This window comes from Opisthorchis viverrini (assembly GCF_000715545.1).
Source record: "Opisthorchis viverrini unplaced genomic scaffold opera_v5_253, whole genome shotgun sequence".
In the NCBI taxonomy this organism is placed as follows: Eukaryota; Metazoa; Platyhelminthes; class Trematoda; order Opisthorchiida; family Opisthorchiidae; genus Opisthorchis; species Opisthorchis viverrini.
The window spans coordinates 405,933-429,949 of record NW_008751909.1 but is presented as its reverse complement, the minus strand read 5'-3'; the positions used below and the strand labels follow the sequence as shown (position 1 = coordinate 429,949).

The window sequence follows — 24,017 nt, the reverse complement described above, 5'->3', positions numbered from 1 at the left end:
ATTGACCTGATAAAACACCAATGGACGCATCCGACCTCATGTACACCGTCACTGGGGACGGTTTTAACGAAGCGAGGTAGACCAAGAGCAAAACCTATAAACTTCATACGTGATGGGTGTAACTTGTTTTGACCAAGGAACTTGTTGAATTAATAAAAAAGGTGAGAGTGAACACGCTGTGCCGCTGTGTGTATGCAAACAAATGATATCACTTAACGTTCATGGTATAAATCGTCATAGTGAAAGATCATCTTGTATTCGAGCAGGACATCATTCAACTATGTACAAAATACGATGTTTGTGTCCACATAAACAAGTTTAACGAAATTAGGTCGGCATAAGTTCCGTTCCGTTCCGAATCAAACACAATGGGGTAAGTTGTTTTTTGCCATCCACCGAGTGAAGTCGTTCCAACAACCGATCGATAAGCGTCGCGTAGGTTACAATGATGCGGTCAGTTGAACGGAGGTTGTTTTCACCGGAATCTGCATGGAAACGGTATAGTGGAAATCACTTCGAGAGAGGAAATTTCGTGAGAAATGCCATGGAAGCACTGAACTAGTTGTTTTCTTGTTGTGCTGTGCTGCTTTCGGAACGCCTTGACAAATAACTGAAGTCATACACACAGTCCAAAACACAAAATTCCGAAAGATAGGGCATGCGACTAATCATTTTTCGAAAGCTGAAGTGGACTAGGAAAGGCCGGTGGGGAACTCGGTGGTCTCAAAAGTTTGACGCAGCACCGTTTTGTACTCGATTGAGATTACCGTGAAACACCTACAACTGTGGCGAGAGATCCCTCTAACCCAGACGCGGATTTTTTCAATGACGGACGCCAAACCAATCAAAGTGCAGAGTGTCGGAGGGTCCGTTTTTGCAGCATTAAAAGTAGTGCATTGTAATAGGAAAATAGCTGGACCTTTGTTCACGTTTTATCCACACCTCACCTCCGCATTTCTTGCAAAACCTATCCGTAGTACTACAGATTGAAAGCCCCACTCGATGCACTGACCAAGCAAACCATCGAAAACACTGTAAACCAGATTAAGTTTCAAATAGATAACGTCTTGTTGGATTGAAGTGAATTGTGTTTGGGGCAAGGTGTCAGCGCCAACTAGTGCCGGGAGTCCGAAAAGGACCTTATTAGTTCCTTTTCTTCGAAAGAGAGTGTTCCAACTACCAGCATGTTCGAAGTACATGACTAGTTACCATTCCAAAGCGATAAATAACCAGCAAGATTCGACAACCGGTGATCACAACTTGTTCGAATGACGAGTAAAAATGTTAGTGAGCAACCACTTGAGATTGTTGACTACTGCCGTGTTCATGAAGCGAGATGAGGCGAGTGATAGAAAGACAGACAAAACAGATCAGGCAATATTTCCCAGTCTCAGGTGGATACAAGAGCAAGTAACTGCCATCGTGATCACACAACACCTTACAGTGATGTTGGCCCCGTGTTGCATGTTAGAAAAACGAATGTATTCACTGCTCGATGTTGGTTGGTTCTGCTTGGCTCTCCGATCAGATGTTTTGAACAGGCCAGCTAGCAGTAGTTTCCACCGGTTGAAAACACTGGGGAGAATAAAAAGACAGTTTGGTTGACGTGATTGTCTGTCTCTTGTGCCAGGTCGACTGGCCCCGTCCGTGCAGACAGACGGCCACAGTCAGCCGCTGAATGGGTGACCTGTTGACCAATTTTGAAACAGTTATCTTACCAGGACAAAAAATTCAATTTGATTTACGTAACGCTTAGTTAGAGCGCGAATTTATTGATCGGAAGGTCCGTGGTTCGAACCAGATCTCTGCCTCTCGACTTCCCTTGTCTAGGGTTGAGCAACCTGGCAGTATCCTAGCCGCCGTGCTTCCCTCGGGTGGAATGGCAGCTAGGCACCGAAAGGGTGCTACAGCTGAACGATTTATGTAGCTTAATAATCAGGCTCTGACAAGGTCTACTAGAGTGACTGACGAACAAACGTGAATCGAAAGCAATAAAGGCGCAGTGACTTTGTGGATTCTTCCGATAGTGAGGCGTGTTTTGAGCAGCGGATGAGTTATATTGCTGAGCTTGAAACAATAAGTCAGATACGGAATAATTTGGTTTTTCCCTGTCATTCACAGCCTATCCCTCACGCGACTAAGAATAAAAAACAAAAAAAGCTTCAGCGAAAACCTGGCGGAATCCTAACTATGTGGCGTCATTCCTGTCCATTTGGGCTCCAGAAGCTTGCTCCTGAAAACGTTTATCTTAGTCGAAGTCTTCTCGGCACGAATGAAGTGACTAAACGTGGTTCCGAGACTAAGCAACAGTCCCTCATGATTGGGCTTACTCATTAATTCGTCCGCCTAAATCAGTAAGTAATCATCACCCGACTACCCACTGTTACCGTCCACCAGTCTCATAATAATTGTGTTATGAAAACAATTTAGGGGAAGTTGCAAGGCGTTGGAATGTACGGTCACATATCTTCTAGATTCCCAAGATGTTCCACAATGAGAAGCATATCATGGAATGCACATTTTCACGGTATTGCGCTTAAAAAAACAGTCAACAGGCACAATAGGTTACCATACATTGCAGTGAGGCGCCGTCTCAAGTGCAAATTAACCGAAGAAAGGCCGCGACGCCTAAGGCACAGTGCAAAATGATCTCGACAATACAACCGATATGCCATCAATTATATTGACTTACCGTCAATTGAGTCTTCATTGGCCTCGGCTAACTCGAAGGGACATATACCCTCATCAAGAGCCCGGGCTAAACGAGGATCCAATGGGATGCGACCAAGAAGAGGAGGCTGGTTGGTGTCGCCAGCACCAGATGAACATAGAGAAGCAGCTCCTCCCGTCGTTGGTGGAAAAATGGATTCAGTGTGCCCACATGCTGGGCAGACGAATTCACTCATATTTTCCACTACACCCAAAATAGGCACGGATAGCTTTTGGCAAAAGTTGATTTCCTGAAATGGAAACCGGCGGACATCCAATTCACGTAAGTAAGACAAAACGGAGATTCACAAATTCCAGAATTGATAACAGTGCGTATGCTTGAATTCGCAACGCTCCCTGGTGAGGGATATGTATGTTGACCTTATGCCGAAGGATTTTTTTCAATGCGGCTGAACATCACTTACTTCAGGGAAAGTATTAAAATGAAGCACAAAAACGGTACGGATTGATTGTCCCTTCCAGAGGGTACAAACTGTGACAGTAGTGCAAGACCGAACAGAAATGGCAACCCGGCCAGATTCCGCCAATAAGGCAGAGTGAAAATGACGACAATTAATATCGTTCTGCAATCAACCAATACAGTGCAATGATGTGACTGAACAGTGAGTTTCGCTTCACGAGTTGTGAACTACCATCACCGTTAAATTTTAGAATTCAGATAGCTTCGAAGACGAGGACATCAGTCGGTAAGTCACAACAGCAGCGCCAATGGAGATGAGTTGAAAGATGGTGCGTAGATTTGAGCTGTGTACTTTCGTGTTCTCTTCGTCATCTTGTTATACCGACAATGTGCACTCTTCGGTTGTGGCTCTTGGGGCATACGAACCCAACACATATCGATCGTTCCCTCCCGAAATACCATCCGCTTCCGCGAATTCATGTCTAACTGCACTAGTTCATATAATGTCACTTTATTGCAGTGTATTAAAGCAACACGGTGAGTACGAAACTGATCCCTCAGAATGAAGAAGGGAGATCATCCAAGCTAAAGCCTACCGTGAGCTCGGATTTATGCCAAGGTAGCATATCAAACTACGCTAGACGATGCAACGTACGTGTGTGCATTGACTGAGTAACTGTATTTGTTCTTTGTATACGTTCGGTTGCGTACCCACCCAGGCTTTGTTCATTTGATCGACAATAAAGGTTGCGTGGGTTACTGGAACCGACTATCGTAATGACTTAATAACAGGTTAATAACTGAACCAGAAAAGTTCGCTATGAATAGGCTACAAAAATAAGCGGTGGGAGTCAACCTTCACGCTTAAAAATTTCATTGGCATCGAAGTGGATGGATGTGGACAGTAGAGGACTGGTTGCTGTGACAATTCAGTCATGACTCAACATGAGGGAACGGCCAGTTGAACCAACCAACCAACCAACCAACCAAAATTGTACGGGATCGTCTATCAATAGCTAGACAACGAAGGAAAGGGAACACGTGATTGTTTGGCAATGAATCCAGACGGTCGACAAGCTAACAAAACTACGCGACTGGCGGACAAGTGGGAAACGCATTCGTCAGCACATTTCCGCCGCCAGGGAGAATGACTAAGGCGAAAAAGCAGTTCAGACGTGCCAGTAGCAAGCCAGCGAGACTGTGTTAGATGTGTGGGGGAACAGAGTCCGACTGGACGCAGAGCGCGTGGGTGTGACCGTGTGTGTGTGTGTCTACCCATCTATGTCGTGGCCATCCACCTTGCCATTAATCACTGACAAGGCATTGTTGTATGCAGTTAGAATAAACAGTTGCCCTCATCCCAGTAATCAATAAAAATCAGGAAAGTTTAGAGTGCCGGGTCGTTTTATTTATGGCATGTGGAATGATTGTGTAGTCATGTGTAGTCGAACACGAGGACACACAAAGACAGTCGTCTACTATGCAATTCACCGTAGAACGTCGACGATTTTTTAATCGTCGAGGCTCTAAGAGTTCAGTTTAGTGAACCGCATGCAACGCGAAAAGTGGCAGAATACAGGGTAAGACGGAACAGCTCAACATAAAACGATTAGTGGGATTAGAAAGAATGGATTCAACGACAGGCCTGTTATTGTTCGCCCCCAAATCACATGTTGCCGGTTGTAGTATGCACTCAGAGCCTTGTACGAGCAATCAGGGGTGTGAGCAGGATAATTCCCGAGTACTCGAGCCGAGAATGTCCCACTTAGGTGGAGCAAGTACATCGAATGTGAACACCAAGATAAGGAACAAGGTTCGAAATTCTCTGGGAGTTGACGGCCACCGCCCTAATTCTACATATTAAGAACGTATTGTATGCATTCTTCGAATGCGGTTGGCGAGGCAAGCACACACTTGTCTAGCCCAAGGCCCAGATGACAGCAAGTCGTCCAAACGACAACTAATGGCTTGCTGTGCAACACTCTCATGCGAGTGTGGCTCCGTTCTAGTGTATAATGCATGCATTGGGATGGGTTGATATTACAACCCTCCTGTACTGAAAAGCCAAGAAGCGCTGCACAGCTGTTTCATCCTTGTTGGGAATCCTCAACAGCGTGCATCACACGAACCTCGAGGGGGCTTCGATTCCGCTACCTGTCGGACGGAACCTGGGTACTCCACCATTTCACCGCAAGTGACTGACCAGCAGTGTGCTTAAATCACGGTCAGATAGGATAAAGCGCCACTCATCAACCACGGATGCAGTTAAGGTCATGCGCTCCAGTGTTTTCCGGCTCTTCGGGCAACACCGTCTAGGAAGAAGGCCTGTATGGATCGCGATGTGACTTCTCCTCTGAGCAGATTTGCTAATACGTTAGGGTGCAGGGAGACTGGGAGTTATAAAGTGGATTTATCTTATAGTGCCCCTCAAGAGGAGAGAGAGTGCCCCCGAGGAGAGAAAACCTCCAAAAAAGAGCAGTGGATCTACCAATACCGATTTTTCCAAACCTGGAGAAGACAGGGACCATCCAAAATATGCGAGGCAAGCTGAAGTGAACATTTCGAAAAAATTTCCGGCATAAGCTCCAAATTGAGCAGTGTGATGGAAATAAATGGCAAAAAGACCAGGAGAACACAAAGAGGTTCATTAGGTTCATCAGTGCGTCCTGTCTAATTTTAAAAGGATTTCCTCAACTCCGAATACTGATACAACTCAGCTTTATTTCCAGTTTGAACTATCACACCAATTCAAAGCACTGAATGTCGAAGCCATTCAAAGGGCAAAGTCACACAAAATGTGATAGAATGAATATTATGGACGAGAATAAGGGGAGCGTCAATCCATCCAACACCTTCAGACTTTAGGACTGATATTCGAAATCGTTTGAAAAACCATTCTTGATGCCGTACATTGTCTATTTCTGGCTGTTTTGAGAACTACGGCTTTACCACATCCGTACAACTGAGCCGCGTCCTTTGTTCACTTCTGAACTGTACATTCTTGAAACAAAAAATGTTCACCTGTAGCAACCTTTCGGATATTAGCTACCGTGCAACTGGAAAGAAGCACAAGGACTAGGGTGCTTCCGGGTTGTCCAATTTTATATGGGAACAACCAAAAAGCCAGGATCTTCCGGTTAGTAGTTTTGCGTTGAGCTATCTTGACCTCAGTACTGTGAAAACCTACGCTTTCATCGGTAAGTTATCAGATGTTGGTGATTTCACGGATAAAGGATAACGTACCCTGCTGGTGGAGAATAAACTTGCTGCTCCCCAGAAGAAGAAAGGGATGAGAATAATCTCAAACTAACGGCTGCCAAAAATGTGGAACATGCCGCACGATCGAATTGGTTCACTCGCATCTCATCGCCGGCTTATTACCTATGGTAAAACAGTTACCCAGAAGCAGTTCCGCTGAATAGTTGATCCAGAACTTCGGAAAGCTAATGATGGAGTCGTCTGTAATCTCTGAACGTCATTTTCTGTTCATTAACAACTAGCCAGGATACTACACGGTGAGGGAACCATGCGTCCCCTATGAAGATGTACGTGTCATATCCCAGTTGCAGCTTGAAGGTTATTACATATAGTTATAGGTCTGCGAAGTCATTTTTCTAACAACAGCTGTTTCGGTTTACTGCTAACAAGAGACTGTAGATGTTTCGTAGCCATATTCGAATTTAATCCTTGAAGAGGGGTATGATTTTGACCGGTTCGTTGAAAGGATTACTGTACAACTGAACTCCACTTACGATGAAAAACCAAAAACCGAAGTGCAACTGCCTCATTTCAGTTGGTGATCACCGACAGTGCTCAATCAGTGCAAGGGGATTCGAACCCGCAACCTTCCATATCTGAGGTTGATTTCTTCCATCAAATGAGGACTCAGTTGGGTTACAAAGGCGTACTCTGAATGCAAGGCAACATAAAGCGACGTAACAACAAACTGGACAGAAACACACTCGTCAGACACAGACTAACTGATCGTCTGTCTAAGTATACGACACATCACCCAAGTTGTCCGCACAGTTGCGAGCAATGTTCCACACAAGTAGGGTGTCAGGAAAAGTGAACAGAGAAATGTCATGCAGATATCTGCGACCAAGTCGTTTTTGTAATGATGTATAGCAAGTTTGAACACCTTTAATCAGTTACAGGTGATTGGTTAACAGTACAGTTCTCTGGCGCTTATCAGTAACCTGTGAAATATTGTTTCCGAACCTATCAGCATTACTGGAGCGGCATTTCATTTACCGTGGGTCGCTTCAAGTGACGTCATTCATATCCGATCAACTGCGACCAGAATAAAACGCACCATGTGAAGCGGCTTTTCACATTACACAACACTTCAGTGAGCACTGCGGACTCTTTCCAAAATTCGAACACAAATAAAAAAGACAGCTATCCGAGTGGGGAATAAGTTAACTCACTCGCTTTCGATCCACTGAAGATGATAAGGAAACGAGTAGGACTGCAACGCGGGAACTCACCTTACGCACATCACTTAGTGAAACTTCCTGTGGCGTAGTTACAATCACAGCACCATCCAGGCAACCAGCAGCCTGTAGGTACTGTACCGAGGACAGGTGTTCGTCCGAGGTACCTGGAGGTGTATCAATCAACAAAAAGTCCAAATCTTCGTTTGCCTCTGTCCAACAAACATCGGTTAATAATTGACGGATTAAAGCGTTCTTTCGGGGTCCACGCCAAATCACTGCATGATCAGGACTTGGAAGGAGAAAGCCAACAGACATCACAGCCAGATTTTCCGACACAAAAACCGGTGACCATCCTGACTGACTTTGGTGAACCTGTAGGGGTAACGTTTGCACAGATAGCACAATTAAGAGGCAATACCACAGAAATGCTATCCCTGAGGACAGCTGGACGACCACAAAGGCGAAACGTGACACTCAGGCAATAGAAATGGGCACATGATCCGTTACCGATGTAGTGCCGGGCGCACCAGAATACGGAAGACAGAAAGAAGCAGGGGATCAACTTTTTGAAATGGGTCAGCTGGATGCCTCGCACACTAGTGACTAAAGGAAGACTGCAGCAAGCCACAGGTCACTTGATTGATTAATGATACACGCTGTGGATTGGAAGGTGAGAGTGATACGTTGTATCGGATACAGACTCCGAAGTCTTTTTTGTTCGCCCTTCTCACTACATTCATTACACGGACAGTGAATGGATGTAGCGCACAAAAGCATTTGAGTAGGACAGGTCACCTGATAGAAATAGATCCGCCTTGGTTTTCAGGATGTTCAACTATATACACTGTGTCGTACTACTGACCAAAGTGGAAAATAAGAGAGTTAAGCATGTCATCGTTGTTTCGGGAGCCTTTTCCTAAAAAAAAGAACTCACTATATGAAGATAGTAGCCAGAACGGTGACACAATTCATCGTGTATGATGGACGCGTTTCTGGAGCGTGCATTGGAGGACGGTACTACTGTGACACTTCCTGAAATCTAATATCAAGTTTATCTACGTTTGGATAGACGGAAGAAGCTCAGTCAGAAGCTGCGCTGGTTGCTATAGTGAGTATAACTTGAACAGACAGTATGTAGATGAAAATTATCGATATTTTTCATGCAAACTAGATGGGACAAGCCTTCAATGAACTGTTTAACACAATGCATTGGAGATAAGCGACCTAGAACAGATAGGAAAATAGTCGCTGTTGAGACTAGTGGTGCACCGGACGGAGGAGAGAACTATGAGTTGTCGTAAACTCACTGACTGATACTTTTGATTATTGCTTCGTGGAAAACTGCTGCGTTGCCGTTGAAGGATGATATTTCGGACAAATTGCCGACACAGCAACAACTATTTCGTTGTTTCACGTTTCACGGGACTGGGTTGATGTGGTTGTAATTTTCGGAGCTGGGTAACTCTATCAGGTTGCTAATAGGCCTTTATATGAACCACGTCTGAGAGTTCAATGTTAGTGTAATGTGATACTACTGATGGGGAGGCATGCGAGTAGTATGTTTTCTCGCTAATTCGCTTTACGTCCCGGGAAAAGTGAGATAAAAGTTAGCATTTTCTAGTAAATAACTCCACAGCGAAAGCCTTCTTCCCTTAATCAATAGCCTACTGAAAGGCTATGCAAGCCCACGAGAGCGACCTCAAAGAAAGCAACCCTCCCCCGAACAAGCGCAGGGAAGTAGTCGTCCCAGTTAGAAGATATCGTCGATGTTGGTCATGCACATTATATCTACAAGGCAACTAACGCTAACCCATTTCCGAAATCACTGAATAAGCTGAATATGAATACTTATATATTTATTGGTCGATAAACATAAGAGAGACATTAGCGAATATACACTCATTTGCAAACTAATTTGGTTGTTTTTTCGGGAGACTCACCTGGAACCCAGCTGAATCTCTCGTGTATGGTGTTCTCAGTCAACTGAATGTGCTTCACCAGGCCGCCTCATGTTTCAGTCGCTACGATATTTGGAATATCGCGATACATGTATATCTTTGTAATGTACTACTTATAAGGTTGCTGAGAATCCGTCGACAGCCCACGACCGGTTTCGCCCTCGTTGGGGCTCATCAGGTAGGCACAGTCCCCGGGTTTCCGTCAACCTTATGTTCTACTTGAAACCAAATTGCACGAAATCAGCGAATATACACTCATTTGCAAACTAACTAAGGAAAAAAAACAAATTAGTTTGCAAATGAGTGTATATTCGCTAATTTTGTGCAATTTGGTTTCAAGCAGAACATAAGGTTGACGTGGGCTGTCGAGGGATTTTCAGCAACCTTATGAGTAGTACATTACATAAGAGAGACATGTTGAACCAAGGGTGGACAGTGTTAAACTGTGACTACTGGACGTGCATCCTATTCCTCAACCTCCATTCATGTTGTATCATTACGCCCCAAGGATTTCCGGAATTGACTTCCAAGTACCTGGAACAGCTTTGTTCAGTTCGCACTCGTGATCGATAGCTGTATTTTGGTACACTCGGGGGCGAGATGGCCCAATTGGTTAGAGCGCGAATTTACTGACCGGAAGGTCCGTGGTTCGAGCCCGACATCTGCCTCTCGACTTCCCCTGTCTAGGCTTGGGCAAACTGGCAGTATCCCAGCCCTCGTGCTTCCTTCGGGCTGCATGACAGTTAGGCACCGAAAGAGTGTTACGGTTGGACCAACGCTCAGTGTACTCCCACAAGCTTTAAACGGGTTCAAACAAACATTGCAATTTAGCCACTCCAGCATTATGATGTGACGGAACTGAAACCAGGTCCTCCTGGGTGGGACACTGCGCTGTCCCATTGAAAACCAACCTCGTCCTGCCTCTTTATAACAATCAACAGCAACAACAGTGATCGTGAGGTGTGCACGAATCGTGGATGACATGCACTACAGTCAATTCGCTCACTTTACGATCCAACAGGAGATCCCATGCTAGCAGTTCGATTGAAGATTCACCACCTGATGTGCGTAGACCTATTGTTTACTTAATCTAAACTGATGTTTTCTGTATGGGTCTCACACTAGTGCCACCCCTGTGCAACTGATTCATCGTCATCATCATGACGGACAGCATGACATCAGTGTTCAACACTGACTCACACGCAGCATGGGGCGATTGGGTCAACGTGGAGGCATGAATTTCAGCCTATGGACTAGACACTTCAAGATCTGGCTTACATCCCCTTCAGAAGGAAAAAGCAGTTCAGCTGTGCAGACCGAAAATCGAAAGAACTGCTCTTGCGAAAGAGAACCACAGTATTCAAGTATGGTTGTGCTTGAGCGTATTCCGCACAGATGAGACTGATATGTTGACACTAAGCACTAACCAAGCTCCGATTACTTCGTAATGGAATTCGAAGGTTGAATGTTGCTGCGGAGCGCCATTTCCATCACTCCGAAGTGTCTTCATGTTTCTAGACCATTACAACCTCACCGCAGTGTTACACACATCAATATAGACCGCATGGAGCACTTTACTCTTCTGTTTCTCTGCGCTGCGCAGAGACAAACAGCATGAATCTATCTTCGTTCCACTGTTTTGTTTACAGTTTGTTAGTCATATACGGTGACCGAAGAAGCGAAATCCAAACGGTAAAACCTTGCATTTTGCCTTCTCAATGCACTTATTAAATGGTCCGAAGAAGGGCGGTGCTTCCAATGAGCGAAACGTCGAAAGCAAGATGAATCGATTGTATAGTGTACCGACAACTCTGGTGGTCGCTCAGTGACACGACCATTCTGTTACATCGATTCCGCAGAGAAACAAACACGTCATAGGAGAGAGACAGATACGAAGTAAGGCAGGTGTAAGAGCGCAATTGCAGACTAGACTACAAAGCAAGCCAAGTGAGCTATGACTCGAAGCAGTCTTTCACTCATTGAAAGTGTCTAGACAATGGGATGGGAAATTCGATCATGTCTACCTAGCCATACCAAGCGACAGAGCTCAACAGTGCGACTAAACCGTTGTGTACAGGAGGTGCAGAGAATCTGGAGAGAGAGAGAGAGACAAAGTCGCGTATGGATTTCGGTCAAAGTGAAAAAAATCGTTCAGCTATGGCACTCTTTCGGTGCCTAGTTGCCATGCTACCCGAAGGAAGCACGAGGGCTGGGATACTGCCAGGCTGCCTAAGCCTAGACAGAGAAAGTCGAGAGGCAGAGGTTGAGTGCGAACCACGGACCTTCCGGTCAGTAAATTCACACTCTAAATGCTGAGCCATCTCACCCAAAGGTCAAATTCAACGGGAAGATCTGCTGCTGCACTGCAAACCAGGCCAGGTTTGTCGGCTTACCGTGATTTACCACACTTTTTACTATCAAGAATTACAGGGTTACAGAAGCCGTTTCAAGTTATAAGTCATCTCCAATCACCAAGTGTAATATCTCACTAGGGTTTCTGGGCCTCGTATCCTCGTATTCCAAGACTCCTCTGGCAGCAGATGCATTTTTTTGACTAAGAAAAAACTTCAACGGAGAGACCAAGGTCTTTGAACACTGTAGTCGGCCCTGTAGAATTTATTCTGCAGAATCTAGGAGAACAGCGCTCCGTAGAAAACTCCACCACTTGGTTAGAGGTTAACGATGAGTGATCGGCAACAGCTAACACGAATTACGAATCGCGCGGCATTACCTGTCTTTCCTAGTGGAGTACGGTCATTCAGAGTACAAAGACCACCGGCCGTCTGACGAGCCGCACTTTGCGTTCTCACGTGTACACGACGTTCCATTTACTTATCTTAACAAGATGTCATTATCTCCGAGGCACTGTGTCAAGAATTGCTGATTAGTACTGTTCTTACAGACACTTATTTCAGCGAAACACCTATAAATGAAAAGTTTTTTGGACCCATTAGACAGCTGTCTTTAGCTTCTCCAGAGCTTTCTATCACAAAATCAAAATCTCCGTCCACCTTGCCTTAGACGACCAAATCCCGTAGCAACAATTATAGAAGTGGCACTATTAACCTTCACCATATCCAGGCCTGCACGCTGATAACAGGATAAGCTAACTTAAAAACACAGCCCCATAGAGGTCACATCTAAAGAATGTTCTGGGTTACAGAACCATGTGAAGGGCGACTCTGCGCGAGAAGCAGCTATCGATAGAGAGGTAACAGGAATGAGGTGCGTTGGTGATAACCTACGTGGTCAGGATTGCTAAAAGGCGCAACCTAGTGATTGTGAAATATGTGGTTCGAGACTTTCTTTCAAGAAGGCTCTCAGCTTTTCGAGAAATACACTCATATGCAAATCAATTCGGCTTTTGCGAGAGATTCAACTAAATCTCTCGTTTATGATATTCTACAACTGAATGCGATGCACACAGGCCGCCTCATGATTCAGTTGGCACGATATTCGAGATATCGCAGTACATTTTCATAAAGGAACCTACTCACAAGGTTGCTGAAAACTCTTCGACAACCCACGACCGGTTTCGCCCTTCTTGAGGCTCATCAGGTGCCCAAAGTCGGTCATCTTGTTTCGCGTTCTGAAGAAGCAGCGGCTTCCACAAATACAAAATGCATGCTGGAAAGCATGCAACAGTTCTGTTGCACCGCCGGAGCATTCAGAATCACCTAAGAAAGAAACATTGTGGTTTCTCGGTCTATCCTGTGCGTTAAAGTGTACCGGAAAGTTTGACTAATTTGGATACATCGTTTGCTTTTCAATCTTCTCGCAGAGAACCTAATAGATGTCAAGTATGTAAGGCTTGGACTTGAAGATGTAATTATAAGACGAGATGTGGTTAATCGTGTAAATAAATCCGCCAGGTTGACGGAAACTCGGGGACTGCGCCTACCTGATGAGCCCCAAGAAGGGCGAAACCGGTCGTGGACTGTTGAAGAGTTTTCAGCAACCTTGTGAGTAGTTTACTTTATGAAAAAGGCTCTCAGCTGTTTGGACTCCAAAAAAAAACAGCTCAATAACAATGACCGACCATTGCGGTACGGTTCCGAGTGGGATGTCTTGGTTTGAACAGTGACAGATTCACCTCAAGCTGACACCAACTAGCGAAACTTATGACCTCGTGGAAGGACCGCGATCAGAATCAGTTCGATTCAGCTCCTTACCATGGAGGTATGCTTCTTAAGCCTTGTGAAACAGCAGATCGGTTAAGGGGTGTTTTGAGATGGACTTGCTCGTCCATTTTAAACGCTGCAATCAGATTCGTACGCAAGAGCACAAAATTAAAGTGTGTCTACCAAACATAGCCATTAGACGAAGTCACGGCAAAAAGTAACAAGCAAATGCGTGAAAATGTTCAGTCTGAGTTCAGAACTAATCGGGGTTCGTAATAATCGGTCTTGAGAAGCGTGGTTCCGGTGAGTTGCCCGACTACAAATGTCCTGTCTGCCCATGGAAGCAGAACTAAGTTAGTTAGTTCCCGGTTAAAGTCGGCAATCCAGTTATGTTTGCGCAGTTCGCTTCGTTTACTCCGACACTACTGAATCACCGAACGATGTTGTACAATTTAGCAAGCTCCGGAATTCAGCATCCAAACCAAGTCAAGTTCCCACGCACTGACGGCGTTAATAGCCACGTACGTGTCCGTTAATCATATCATCAAGAATGGGACTGAATTCCAGGTTTGATTTCCGCAAACCTAATGTTAGTAATCACTGTAGAAATGAGACTGAATAAATCTTGTGAACTTCCTCGAACGAGGACACTACTGAAACGTTGGCATGATTAGATTTTTCGAATCAATTTGAATTCAATTCATAGTGAACAGGAAGCATCAGAAACTGAAAATCTTAGTTACCAAGTGCATGTTTTTCATCCTGTTTACACATCTATTGGCAACCTAATAGTTCACGTCATTGAACCTGTCCCGCTCGATGAGCTGAGTAAGTCAGAAACTTTGCTGCACCAAGTAGAGTGACATCATCTATACAACCTGGGAAGCAGCCCTTTTAACAAAAAAGCCATGATCACTTTTCAAAGAACCTAACGGCTGAGCCCGGATGTGAGGAGAACACCTGAATGCAATGAGTTCCTCAATTTCTCTTGGTACTGCTCATTAAAGGTTGACCGGCAACATGAGAAAAATAAGGCGGTCTCTGCTACTCTCTAGAGTACGGTCACACGAGTTGTCTCATTTCATTTCTGTACGCGTTTAGATTGGGATATGTAAGAATAATTCATGGATTGCACGAGTACCGTGAACAATCCAACCTCAGTTTCGTCGCTGTCCTACCCTGATGTTATGTACCGAAGCTAAAAAAGCGCTGGTGACCAGTCCTCTAGCGTCTTTGATTACACCAGCATTCACTTATATCCTCTGAGGCTAATGTGAGTGCGAAAGACATAGATATCGACAATTCTAATTGCGTCTTCATACTTTTCTTCTGAGCAAGTTACAGCACGTTTTGCCATGACTTCAATCTTTTTAATACGCCTGGTGTTAATCGCCATCACGGTTTGTCTGGCAGCGACAGACAAGGATGTTGCGCTCTAAAAGTGCAAGTTCTTGCTATAAGATGGATCAAAAAGGGCTACAGTTCGTCAATCAGCACTTCATGGCCACCTTTTTGGCTAGGTTCTGGACCTGACATCCCTAAAAAGCTTGCAGAGGTGACCAGGGTGAAAAACTTACTACTTCCAGATTCTTCACGTTTCTTATTGATTGTGATTTATTTACGTATTCATTCCCTTTATTCTTCAGCGACGACTGGTAGCTTATCTTCGCAATTAGTGAACTGCATTTGAAGTTTTTTTGGTGGGTTAAAATGATACGCCTAAGTCTATTGTTGAATTTTGCTGCGGCCCAGCTATCAGTAAACCTGAAACCTGCAATTAACAGGACTGATTAAATAATGCTGCTTTAAAACGCCCAAAGTTTGGAGACGGATTCTGTTCCGTCTGTAGCATTGTCGTAAGTGCAAGCCATCGAAAGCTACTGCTCGTCCGGTTGGAGAGCTTGGATCAACTTCACCAAACACCGATGTCCACACACAATCGTCCGATTGCTCTATCTCCGGTGCCACGCTCCAGGGTGATCAGATGCGCGGCGCCGCCTTGATTGCCTGACTCAGGTTTTGTGTTCCCCAGGAGAACGCGATAGTTGGTTTTCATGAACAACACACCAATAGCACACTACCCCCCAGAAACTTAATTTAAGAAGATAGATCGAACTAGGTAGCGCATTCTCAATGCTTGCCTAAAACTCACTTCCAAGCACCTTTGTTAATTTGGGCACGCAACTTTCTAACTACTTATGCCACCCGCAAGTAGTTAATCTGCTTTCCAAAATAATACACCCAATGTCAACTTTGCGTCCAGGACCAATCTGCCCCTGCTAATGCCAGGCTTCACAACCAAACAACGGAACAGTCTGCACTGTAACCCGTATACACGTCCCTTTGAGAATAAGGAATATACCACTTCACCGCTATAGATATCTAAAATAAGCAAAAATGATTTAGGCCATAGAGGTTCACGCACTGGCTTTACGTCACTACAGTCGTAGCTCCGCAGCCTCGAGTACCGCTACTTGATGACGTGTTAATGAATGCAGCTCCGCAGCCTCGAGTACCCCTACTTGATGACGTGTTCAATGAATGCATGCCCAGGGGAATGAAATTCCACTTTGTGCGTGCCTGTTGAAGGACGGAACTACTTTGGTCATTTAATTACGAAACGCCAATGTCTTTCTTCTGTTCGAAAACGAGGTCGACAATGTTTTCGTCGGTAGCCATCTGAATTATAAGATTTCTAAAGACTTCCAACTTTCGTCTCGTTATCTCTTCGATCATGAAAGTGAGTATCCTTAGCGGACATTGCTTTTTATATGGATCTTGAGGGGCTTTCCATATACTCTCACACCTCCGTAGGTCTTAAAAACAGATAAATGATTATACTCACAAAGCTCGGGTGAAATTTTCGGCAAACAAGTGTCCTAAGAAGAACGAACTGTTATAAAGATGAACATTCCGTGATATTCAAAGGAAACAAAAGATGAGAATCGCGTATACGCACATTGTTCTAGAACCTAACGGAGTGTACAGATTTGGTCAACGCAACTCCTATTGGGCCGAAGTTTCACTTGTTGCTTTCAAATAAAATATTCGGTCTATCGTGACACGACGAGGTCTCTTGACGACGGAACTCAATCTCTTTCTCACCCACTACTTTCTTCTTTCTTGAAAAAGGGTACTCCTACTAATTCTCCCAAGTTAAGTGGAACAATCTACCTTTCCCCGAATGAAGCGGAGGCATGGCGATGGGACAAGAAAGACAATGAGTGGGGAACTCAATTCCATTCTAGAACAGTGAGAGTGAGAAGTTGTAGCGACCCATTCACCCACATACTTGACTGTTCAACTCACAGTCGCTCACTGGATCGCGAGGCTTGTCTTTTTTCTCATACGCACAAACACATCGCAATAAGCTGACTCATCGGACATCGATTGTCTGCATCGCCTAGTCGGCGTATCAACCACCCATGTGCCGACGCGCCCACGTATACGCACTGGGACCTACATAAAGGGAAACCGAACCCAGTCAGGACACACAGACTCGCGCGCGCGCAGGGAGCAAGGAGTCAGCTCAAGCACTCCAAGTCCACGGACAATCATGGAACACATGTAGCAGCCAAACTGCGGAGAAAACACGTTACCGCCGTCCGGACTTTCACCAAGGGACTCCCACATCCGATAAGTTCCTTTTTTTTTGACTTGTCCCCATTTCACATTGTATTCATTTTTATACGCGTTGCAACCCTCCACTGTCCACCATACTATTAGTGCACACACATCTTCTGATTTGTATTATGGCTATCTCCAGCTGTGCACTAATAAAGTCACCCGGACCAGGAGCTTGGCGGCGCTTGAGAGAACATAAACTGCCATAAACCCCCAGAGCCGTACTGGGTTCCAGGTTTACTGCCCAGCGGTTTATCGCAGTTCGGAAAGCTGACAGAGTATCAGTAGGTTGTAGGTTAGTGTCTAAAGTATTCAACCCAGCGGTCAAGACGTCCTTTATTGAAGATAGCCGCACCTGATTGGTATCACTCACAGGCAGTGTCAAACCAACCGAAACAACCTTCAAGCATTCACACCAGGTCTCACGGTCGGCGCGCACGCTGATTCTCATTCTATGTCTGATAATTCACCTGAAACGCTTCTCTAAGACTAAACTAGTGTCACTGTTTTGTCTGATATGCAGTGTTTGAGTGAAGCTAACGGTGCTGTGCGCAGGGGAAACTCTGGGCATGCGCAAAAATGTGGTGATCTCGTTCTAGAAAGACCTGACATCCGACCGTGGAACAGTTTGAAGAAAGTCCAGCAGATGATTCTGGTAGAATCTTTTAACTTGTGGATTCACATCCCCGGCAACCAAAACGAAATCTGAGCTTCTAACCTGCCCTAACAGGGCATTTATAGAAGCCGTCCTTATTACCATCGGAACTACAGGCGCTTTGGGTGTAAGCACATAGGACAAACAAATAGATGTCAAACAAATCACACGGGAACAACCGGCAGTAAGTATCCAGTCAAGCGGAGACCGTCCCCATCGGTAACTTAGGACGATGCCAATCTGCGCACAGGGAGATGCGAAAGGAGAGTAGTGGGACAGTTAGCTTAACGATCGTGCTTGGATCTTGAATTGCCCTTTGAGATACGCAGCATCCATCAAGTTGAAGCGAATTCAGAGTGCGAGCAACAACAGCTTGCTGTTCATTGCTTTAGCATGCGAGTATTAAAAGCAGCCTGATAAACTGGGCGTCTGGGCATGAGGATTGATTCCGAGATGCCGGAGTCGACTGACGGGCGTTGGACAAACAAGGTCACCAGTCCTAACAGTGAGTCTACGAGACTACCAAGGAGGTGGGGATGAGAGGAAAGAGTACGAAGGGGAAAGAATGGAGGTATCGGAAGTAGACTGGTATTGATAACCCGGCATGGGAAAGAATGGAGGTATCGGAAGTAGACTGTTATTGATAACCCGGCATCTCACACATAGCAAGTAAAGTAACCGGAGTGAGGACATCGTGTAAAGATCGATGTAGTAGAAGATTAGGTTTGGTTGTGAGAATCATGGTTGTATGTGGGTCAGGGCGCTCAAAAATGAACAGGAGAACGATAAGGGCCTTCAACGAAATCCTTTGGCGCACTGGTTTTTTTAGAGAACACGCCGTCACACATATTCCAACCCTGAGCCTCGAGGACTAGAAGATAAGTTTGTGAGAACCTTAGTCATTGATAAGCCTGGTTTGAAAGACTACGAGTGCTGTGAGGATACTTCCCCTGTATAGTTCAATGGGAGGCGCACAAAACGTCACACCGCGGTGAAGGCCCGTAGCTTTGTGGTGGACGTGCTCAAATCAGCTTTTCGGAAAAGTTTTTCACTGGGCAGCCAATCAGTTAAGTCCTATCTTTAAAGGTACATGACAACTATTCCTGATTATCATGACTGTCCTTTGTGTGCACATTATCACTTTGTATTAACCATGCTTCTTCCCTACTTTCAACCTATGTGCGTCTATTCTTAAACAAGTAAAGCATGCAACTCCGTCTCGTTTTCCCGGTCAATCAGGATTTAGACTCTATCTGTAACACTGTTAGGGAGCTCATCTTAGAAAACCGGGCACTGCTTAGGCTCCTCAATATGAGTAATGAGTAATGGAGTGGCAATTGGACTAGGTTTCAAGATTCATTCAACTTAATCACCCCAGCTTTCGTTCTCAGCGATGAAAACCGCAATGAACGGGCATCATAAAGAACGTTATTGAATAATGGAGGAGTGCACTATAGGATCTGGGTGAAGAATGCACTATTCATGAACAGAAAGAAGGGCGCAGGTCCTACTTAGGTTACACATCAAGGCTTGATCTGGCTCAGCGGTTAAGCCGAAAGCCTACTGACTGGAAGGTCCATGGTTCGACTCCAGACTTTGCATCTCCCCTACATCTGTCTAGGCTTGGGTAGTACGGCGGTATCTCAGCCTTCGCACTTCCTTCTGGTGGCACAGTAGCTAGACACAAAGCGTGCTATAGCTGAACGAGGTGTCAGACTAAGCTCAAATCACGCATCCGGTTGACCATTACCTGGGAGAATGTACGTTACAGGAACCAAACGATGAAACTACCATCCACATGCTTAAGTGAGAGATGTCAAACCCGACCGCACTCACCAGTAGCCTTAACAATGGAAATTTGGTAAACCAGCGTGGTGTTTAATCGTTGGTAGAGTTTGAAGAATTCAGAATTTTAAATGGAGAGTTCGCCCTCAAGCAAATCTATGCTCGAAAACCGAAAAGCCTTGTGCAGCTATCTCATCCTTATTGAGAATCACTAACGGTACGCATTTCACGAAACACTGAAGAGTTTCGAACCCGTAACTTTGCGGTTATTAGGCTGAATGTCTAGCTGTTCGGCCAAGAGAAGACGATCGGCAATGTGATTAACGCGTACTTAGGATAGGGCACCAATCATGATGCAACCACAGAATCTACACCATTTGGCCACGTGATGACCGCTTCCTCGAGTGACGACTTAACATATCCATTGCGCTAAGTACAAATCAGGTCTTTACTGATACTGACGTCACCGGTGGTAAAAAAGCCGTGAGCGGATTTTCCGGTTAGGTTCGTCTAGCAGGTCATTATGGACGGATCAGTTCACTATACCCTGACCAATCACGTTTGCACCTACCCCAGCGATTCTCTATAGTTTTGCAGTAAGCTCCTATTCAGGACAGGAAAAACACGGTCATCAATTTGATGAGCTAGTTTTGCCGATCTCAAAGTTTTTAAAGTTATCACACGGTACCAGCTTTGAAAACTACTGGGCCTGTGATAAATGGTTCCTTTCGTTTCTGTAGGTTTGATACTTCTGAACTGATTATGACGTCCCTATCATCTAAAAGAGTTAGTGTTGGGTCATACTGTCCTTCTAGCATGAATAGTAATGAAAAAGTATTTCTTTGTTACGTTCTATTTAATCTACAACGGAAAACTTTAGGTATGATAAAATCACTTTGGCAACAGGAGCTCGTACGCGTTAGGAAGTTGATTAGTGGGGAAACTGTTGTAAACCTCTCCTCTGCATAAATTCAGTGAACCACAGTACCATACCAACATAAACATCGAAAACAGATGAATGCTACTAACAATCTGTGATGCTTCTGCCCTAGATAATAGAGCGCCAAGATGAAAATCCGTTAATTGGAACTGGGCTCTGGCTTGAAACCACCAACACCCTAAATGCAACTAAGAGCTCGTAGCCTGAAGCTCCATTCGCGAAACGTTAAGGCTAGCCGGAGCTTCAGATGGTTTGGGCTTAAGCGCATGGTCATTATTTGAAGTATCCGGTTGAGAAGCTCCGTTCGCCGGTCATCGAGGTTAGTAAACCGCAAATACGTGGATCAGTCATGATGGTATACGGTTAAGAAAGCTGTCTATAGGGCGAGATGAACAGGGGTAATGGTTAGGGATGTCACTGAACGGTGACTGATGCACCATCGACAGCATGGCATCACTGTCCAACACGGATGCCTCACTGCCGTGACTGATGGGATTCACAGAAGCAGCCCTGGAACGTTACATATCGCAGTGTGCTGTTCATTGCTAATTTACTTTACGTCCACACTGCACTGCTGGAACGTTACATATCGCAGTGTGCTGTTGATTGCTAATTTACTTTACGTCCATAGGCACTGCACTGTTGCCGTATTTTCAACAAGACTTAGTTATCACAAAGATCATCATTGAGAGAATAGATTACGTATTATGACAAGGCACTGACAGCTAGATGGAGCATCATGCTACACAAAGCACATAAAAACAGCATTAACTATAGAATCGACGTATGCCTGAACAGGTCAGGACAAGTTCGAAGGCATCATTGGGAACCCGGTTGTTCGAAACAACACGTCGAAGTAAAGCGAGGTAGCCTGTCTCGATGCAAGGCTTATTATTCGAGAACGCAGTCATAACAATTGGAAACCTTCGGCATCCTCTTTCAAAGGGCCATGGTTAGTTCGGTTTTGATTATGCGTGAGTAAAAACGCCGTCAGTACGAGATGGCTCAGTTGTTAGGGCGAGAACTTACTGATCGGAAAGCTCGTCGTTCGATCCTAAACTATGCGTCCTGGCGACCTGGCAGTACATCGGATCTGCGATTCCTTCGGGTAGCACGGCAGCTGAGCATCGGAAGGGTGCCACGACCGAACTGTCAATACCATGGGAATTCCGAACAATCATGCCATTAGCTATTCCATTTCCGGTGGGCTGGAAACGAGTGCATTGGAACCTAATACCCTCGTGATTGAATTTATTGCCAAATACTCCCAGTGGGAGCATGATGGAACAAACCTTTCGTTGAAACACGGGTTTAAGCGTTAGGCGATAGATGCACTACACTCAATCGTAGCGGAGCTCGTACGCGTTAGGAAGTTGATTAGTGGGGAAACTGTTGTAAACCTCTCCTCTGCATAAATTCAGTGAACCACAGTACCATACCAACATAAACATCGAAAACAGATGAATGCTACTAACAATCTGTGATGCTTCTGCCCTAGATAATAGAGCGCCAAGATGAAAATCCGTTAATTGGAACTGGGCTCTGGCTTGAAACCACCAACACCCTAAATGCAACTAAGAGGTCGTAGCCTGAAGCTCCATTCGCGAAACGTTAAGGCTAGCCGGAGCTTCAGATGGTTTGGGCTTAAGCGCATGGTCATTATTTGAAGTATCCGGTTGAGAAGCTCCGTTCGCCGGTCATCGAGGTTAGTAAACCGCAAATACGTGGATCAGTCATGATGGTATACGGTTAAGAAAGCTGTCTATAGGGCGAGATGAACAGGGGTAATGGTTAGGGATGTCACTGAACGGTGACTGATGCACCATCGACAGCATGGCATCACTGTCCAACACGGATGCCTCACTGCCGTGACTGATGGGATTCACAGAAGCAGCCCTGGAACGTTACATATCGCAGTGTGCTGTTCATTGCTAATTTACTTTACGTCCACAGGCACTGCACTGTTGCCGTATTTTCAACAAGACTTAGTTATCACAAAGATCATCATTGAGAGAATAGATTACGTATTATGACAAGGCACTGACAGCTAGATGGAGCATCATGCTACACAAAGCACATAAAAACAGCATTAACTATAGAATCGACGTATGCCTGAACAGGTCAGGACAAGTTCGAAGGCATCATTGGGAACCCGGTTGTTCGAAACAACACGTCGAAGTAAAGCGAGGTAGCCTGTCTCGATGCAAGGCTTATTATTCGAGAACGCAGTCATAACAATTGGAAACCTTCGGCATCCTCTTTCAAAGGGCCATGGTTAGTTCGGTTTTGATTATGCGTGAGTAAAAACGCCGTCAGTACGAGATGGCTCAGTTGTTAGGGCGAGAACTTACTGATCGGAAAGCTCGTCGTTCGATCCTAAACTATGCGTCCTGGCGACCTGGCAGTACATCGGATTTGTGATTCCTTCGGGTAGCACGGCAGCTGAGCATCGGAAGGGTGCCACGACCGAACTGTCAATACCATGGGAATTCCGAACAATCATGCCATTAGCTATTCCATTTCCGGTGGGCTGGAAACGAGTGCATTGGAACCTAATACCCTCGTGATTGAATTTATTGCCAAATACTCCCAGTGGGAGCATGATGGAACAAACCTTTCGTTGAAACACGGGTTTAAGCGTTAGGCGATAGATGCACTACACTCAATCGTAGCGAAGGTGCAAGGCTAGACCCAGTCCGTACAATATATATATATATATAATATAGAATCAAGTATTGTTCCGCAAGATAAACGCACCTGCTGCACTATTTTGTAACAATTAATCGAAATCAATCAACGATAAACTTAGGAAACTTAACTTACCTTCTCGTTCATACAGCCCAACATACAAGGAATAGACGGGCCACACAAAGATCCAGCAAGCAAGATAAACGCACCTGCTGCACTATTTTGTAACAATTAATCGGATAAAATCAACGATAAACTTAGGAAACTTAACTTACCTTCTCGTTCATACAGCCCAACATACAAGGAATAGACGGGCCACACAAATCCAGATCCAGCAATCCGACCGTGCAATGTGCATGGACAGGTTCAGTGTAGTTTTCTGAAATTCTTTTTACCCTTCGACAAAGACCACGAGCCAGACACACCGCCAAACTGCTCTTCCCCACTCCACCTTTGCCGGATAGAATTAGAATGCGGTTGTGGATACGACCAAGTCTGTTGTGTATGTTCGCAATGACATCAGGTTCACGTTCAGACAGTGGCAAGTTCGCCTGACCACTGGAACATGCTGCCTGGTTGGGACAACCATCACAAGCAGAGGCTTTACCAGCCATTTCACTCTGGGTCCCAGGGCATGAAGCAGGGGCGTCCGGCGGAACGTCGGACATAGTTTGTAA

At 45.1% G+C, this 24,017-nt stretch overlaps 2 protein-coding genes across 2 annotated transcripts; one reads left to right on the top strand and one right to left on the bottom strand.

Moving 5' to 3' along the window:
• Positions 1-225: 225 nt before the first annotated feature.
• Positions 226-24,017, bottom strand: T265_14740 (hypothetical protein; the record flags this gene model as incomplete). The annotated part of the gene is made up of 4 exons (XM_009175032.1): positions 226-485; positions 2,693-2,960; positions 7,621-7,941; positions 23,616-24,017. The coding sequence occupies 4 exons, from the start codon at positions 24,006-24,008 to the stop codon at positions 328-330; spliced, it is 1,140 nt and encodes a 379-aa protein (XP_009173296.1).
• On the top strand, positions 8,757-13,010 carry T265_14741 (hypothetical protein; the record flags this gene model as incomplete). The annotated part of the gene is given in 7 exon segments (XM_009175033.1): positions 8,757-8,866; positions 9,504-9,705; positions 9,710-9,832; positions 10,081-10,309; positions 11,566-11,815; positions 11,860-11,977; positions 12,852-13,010. Coding segments are annotated over 7 exon segments (1,191 nt in total).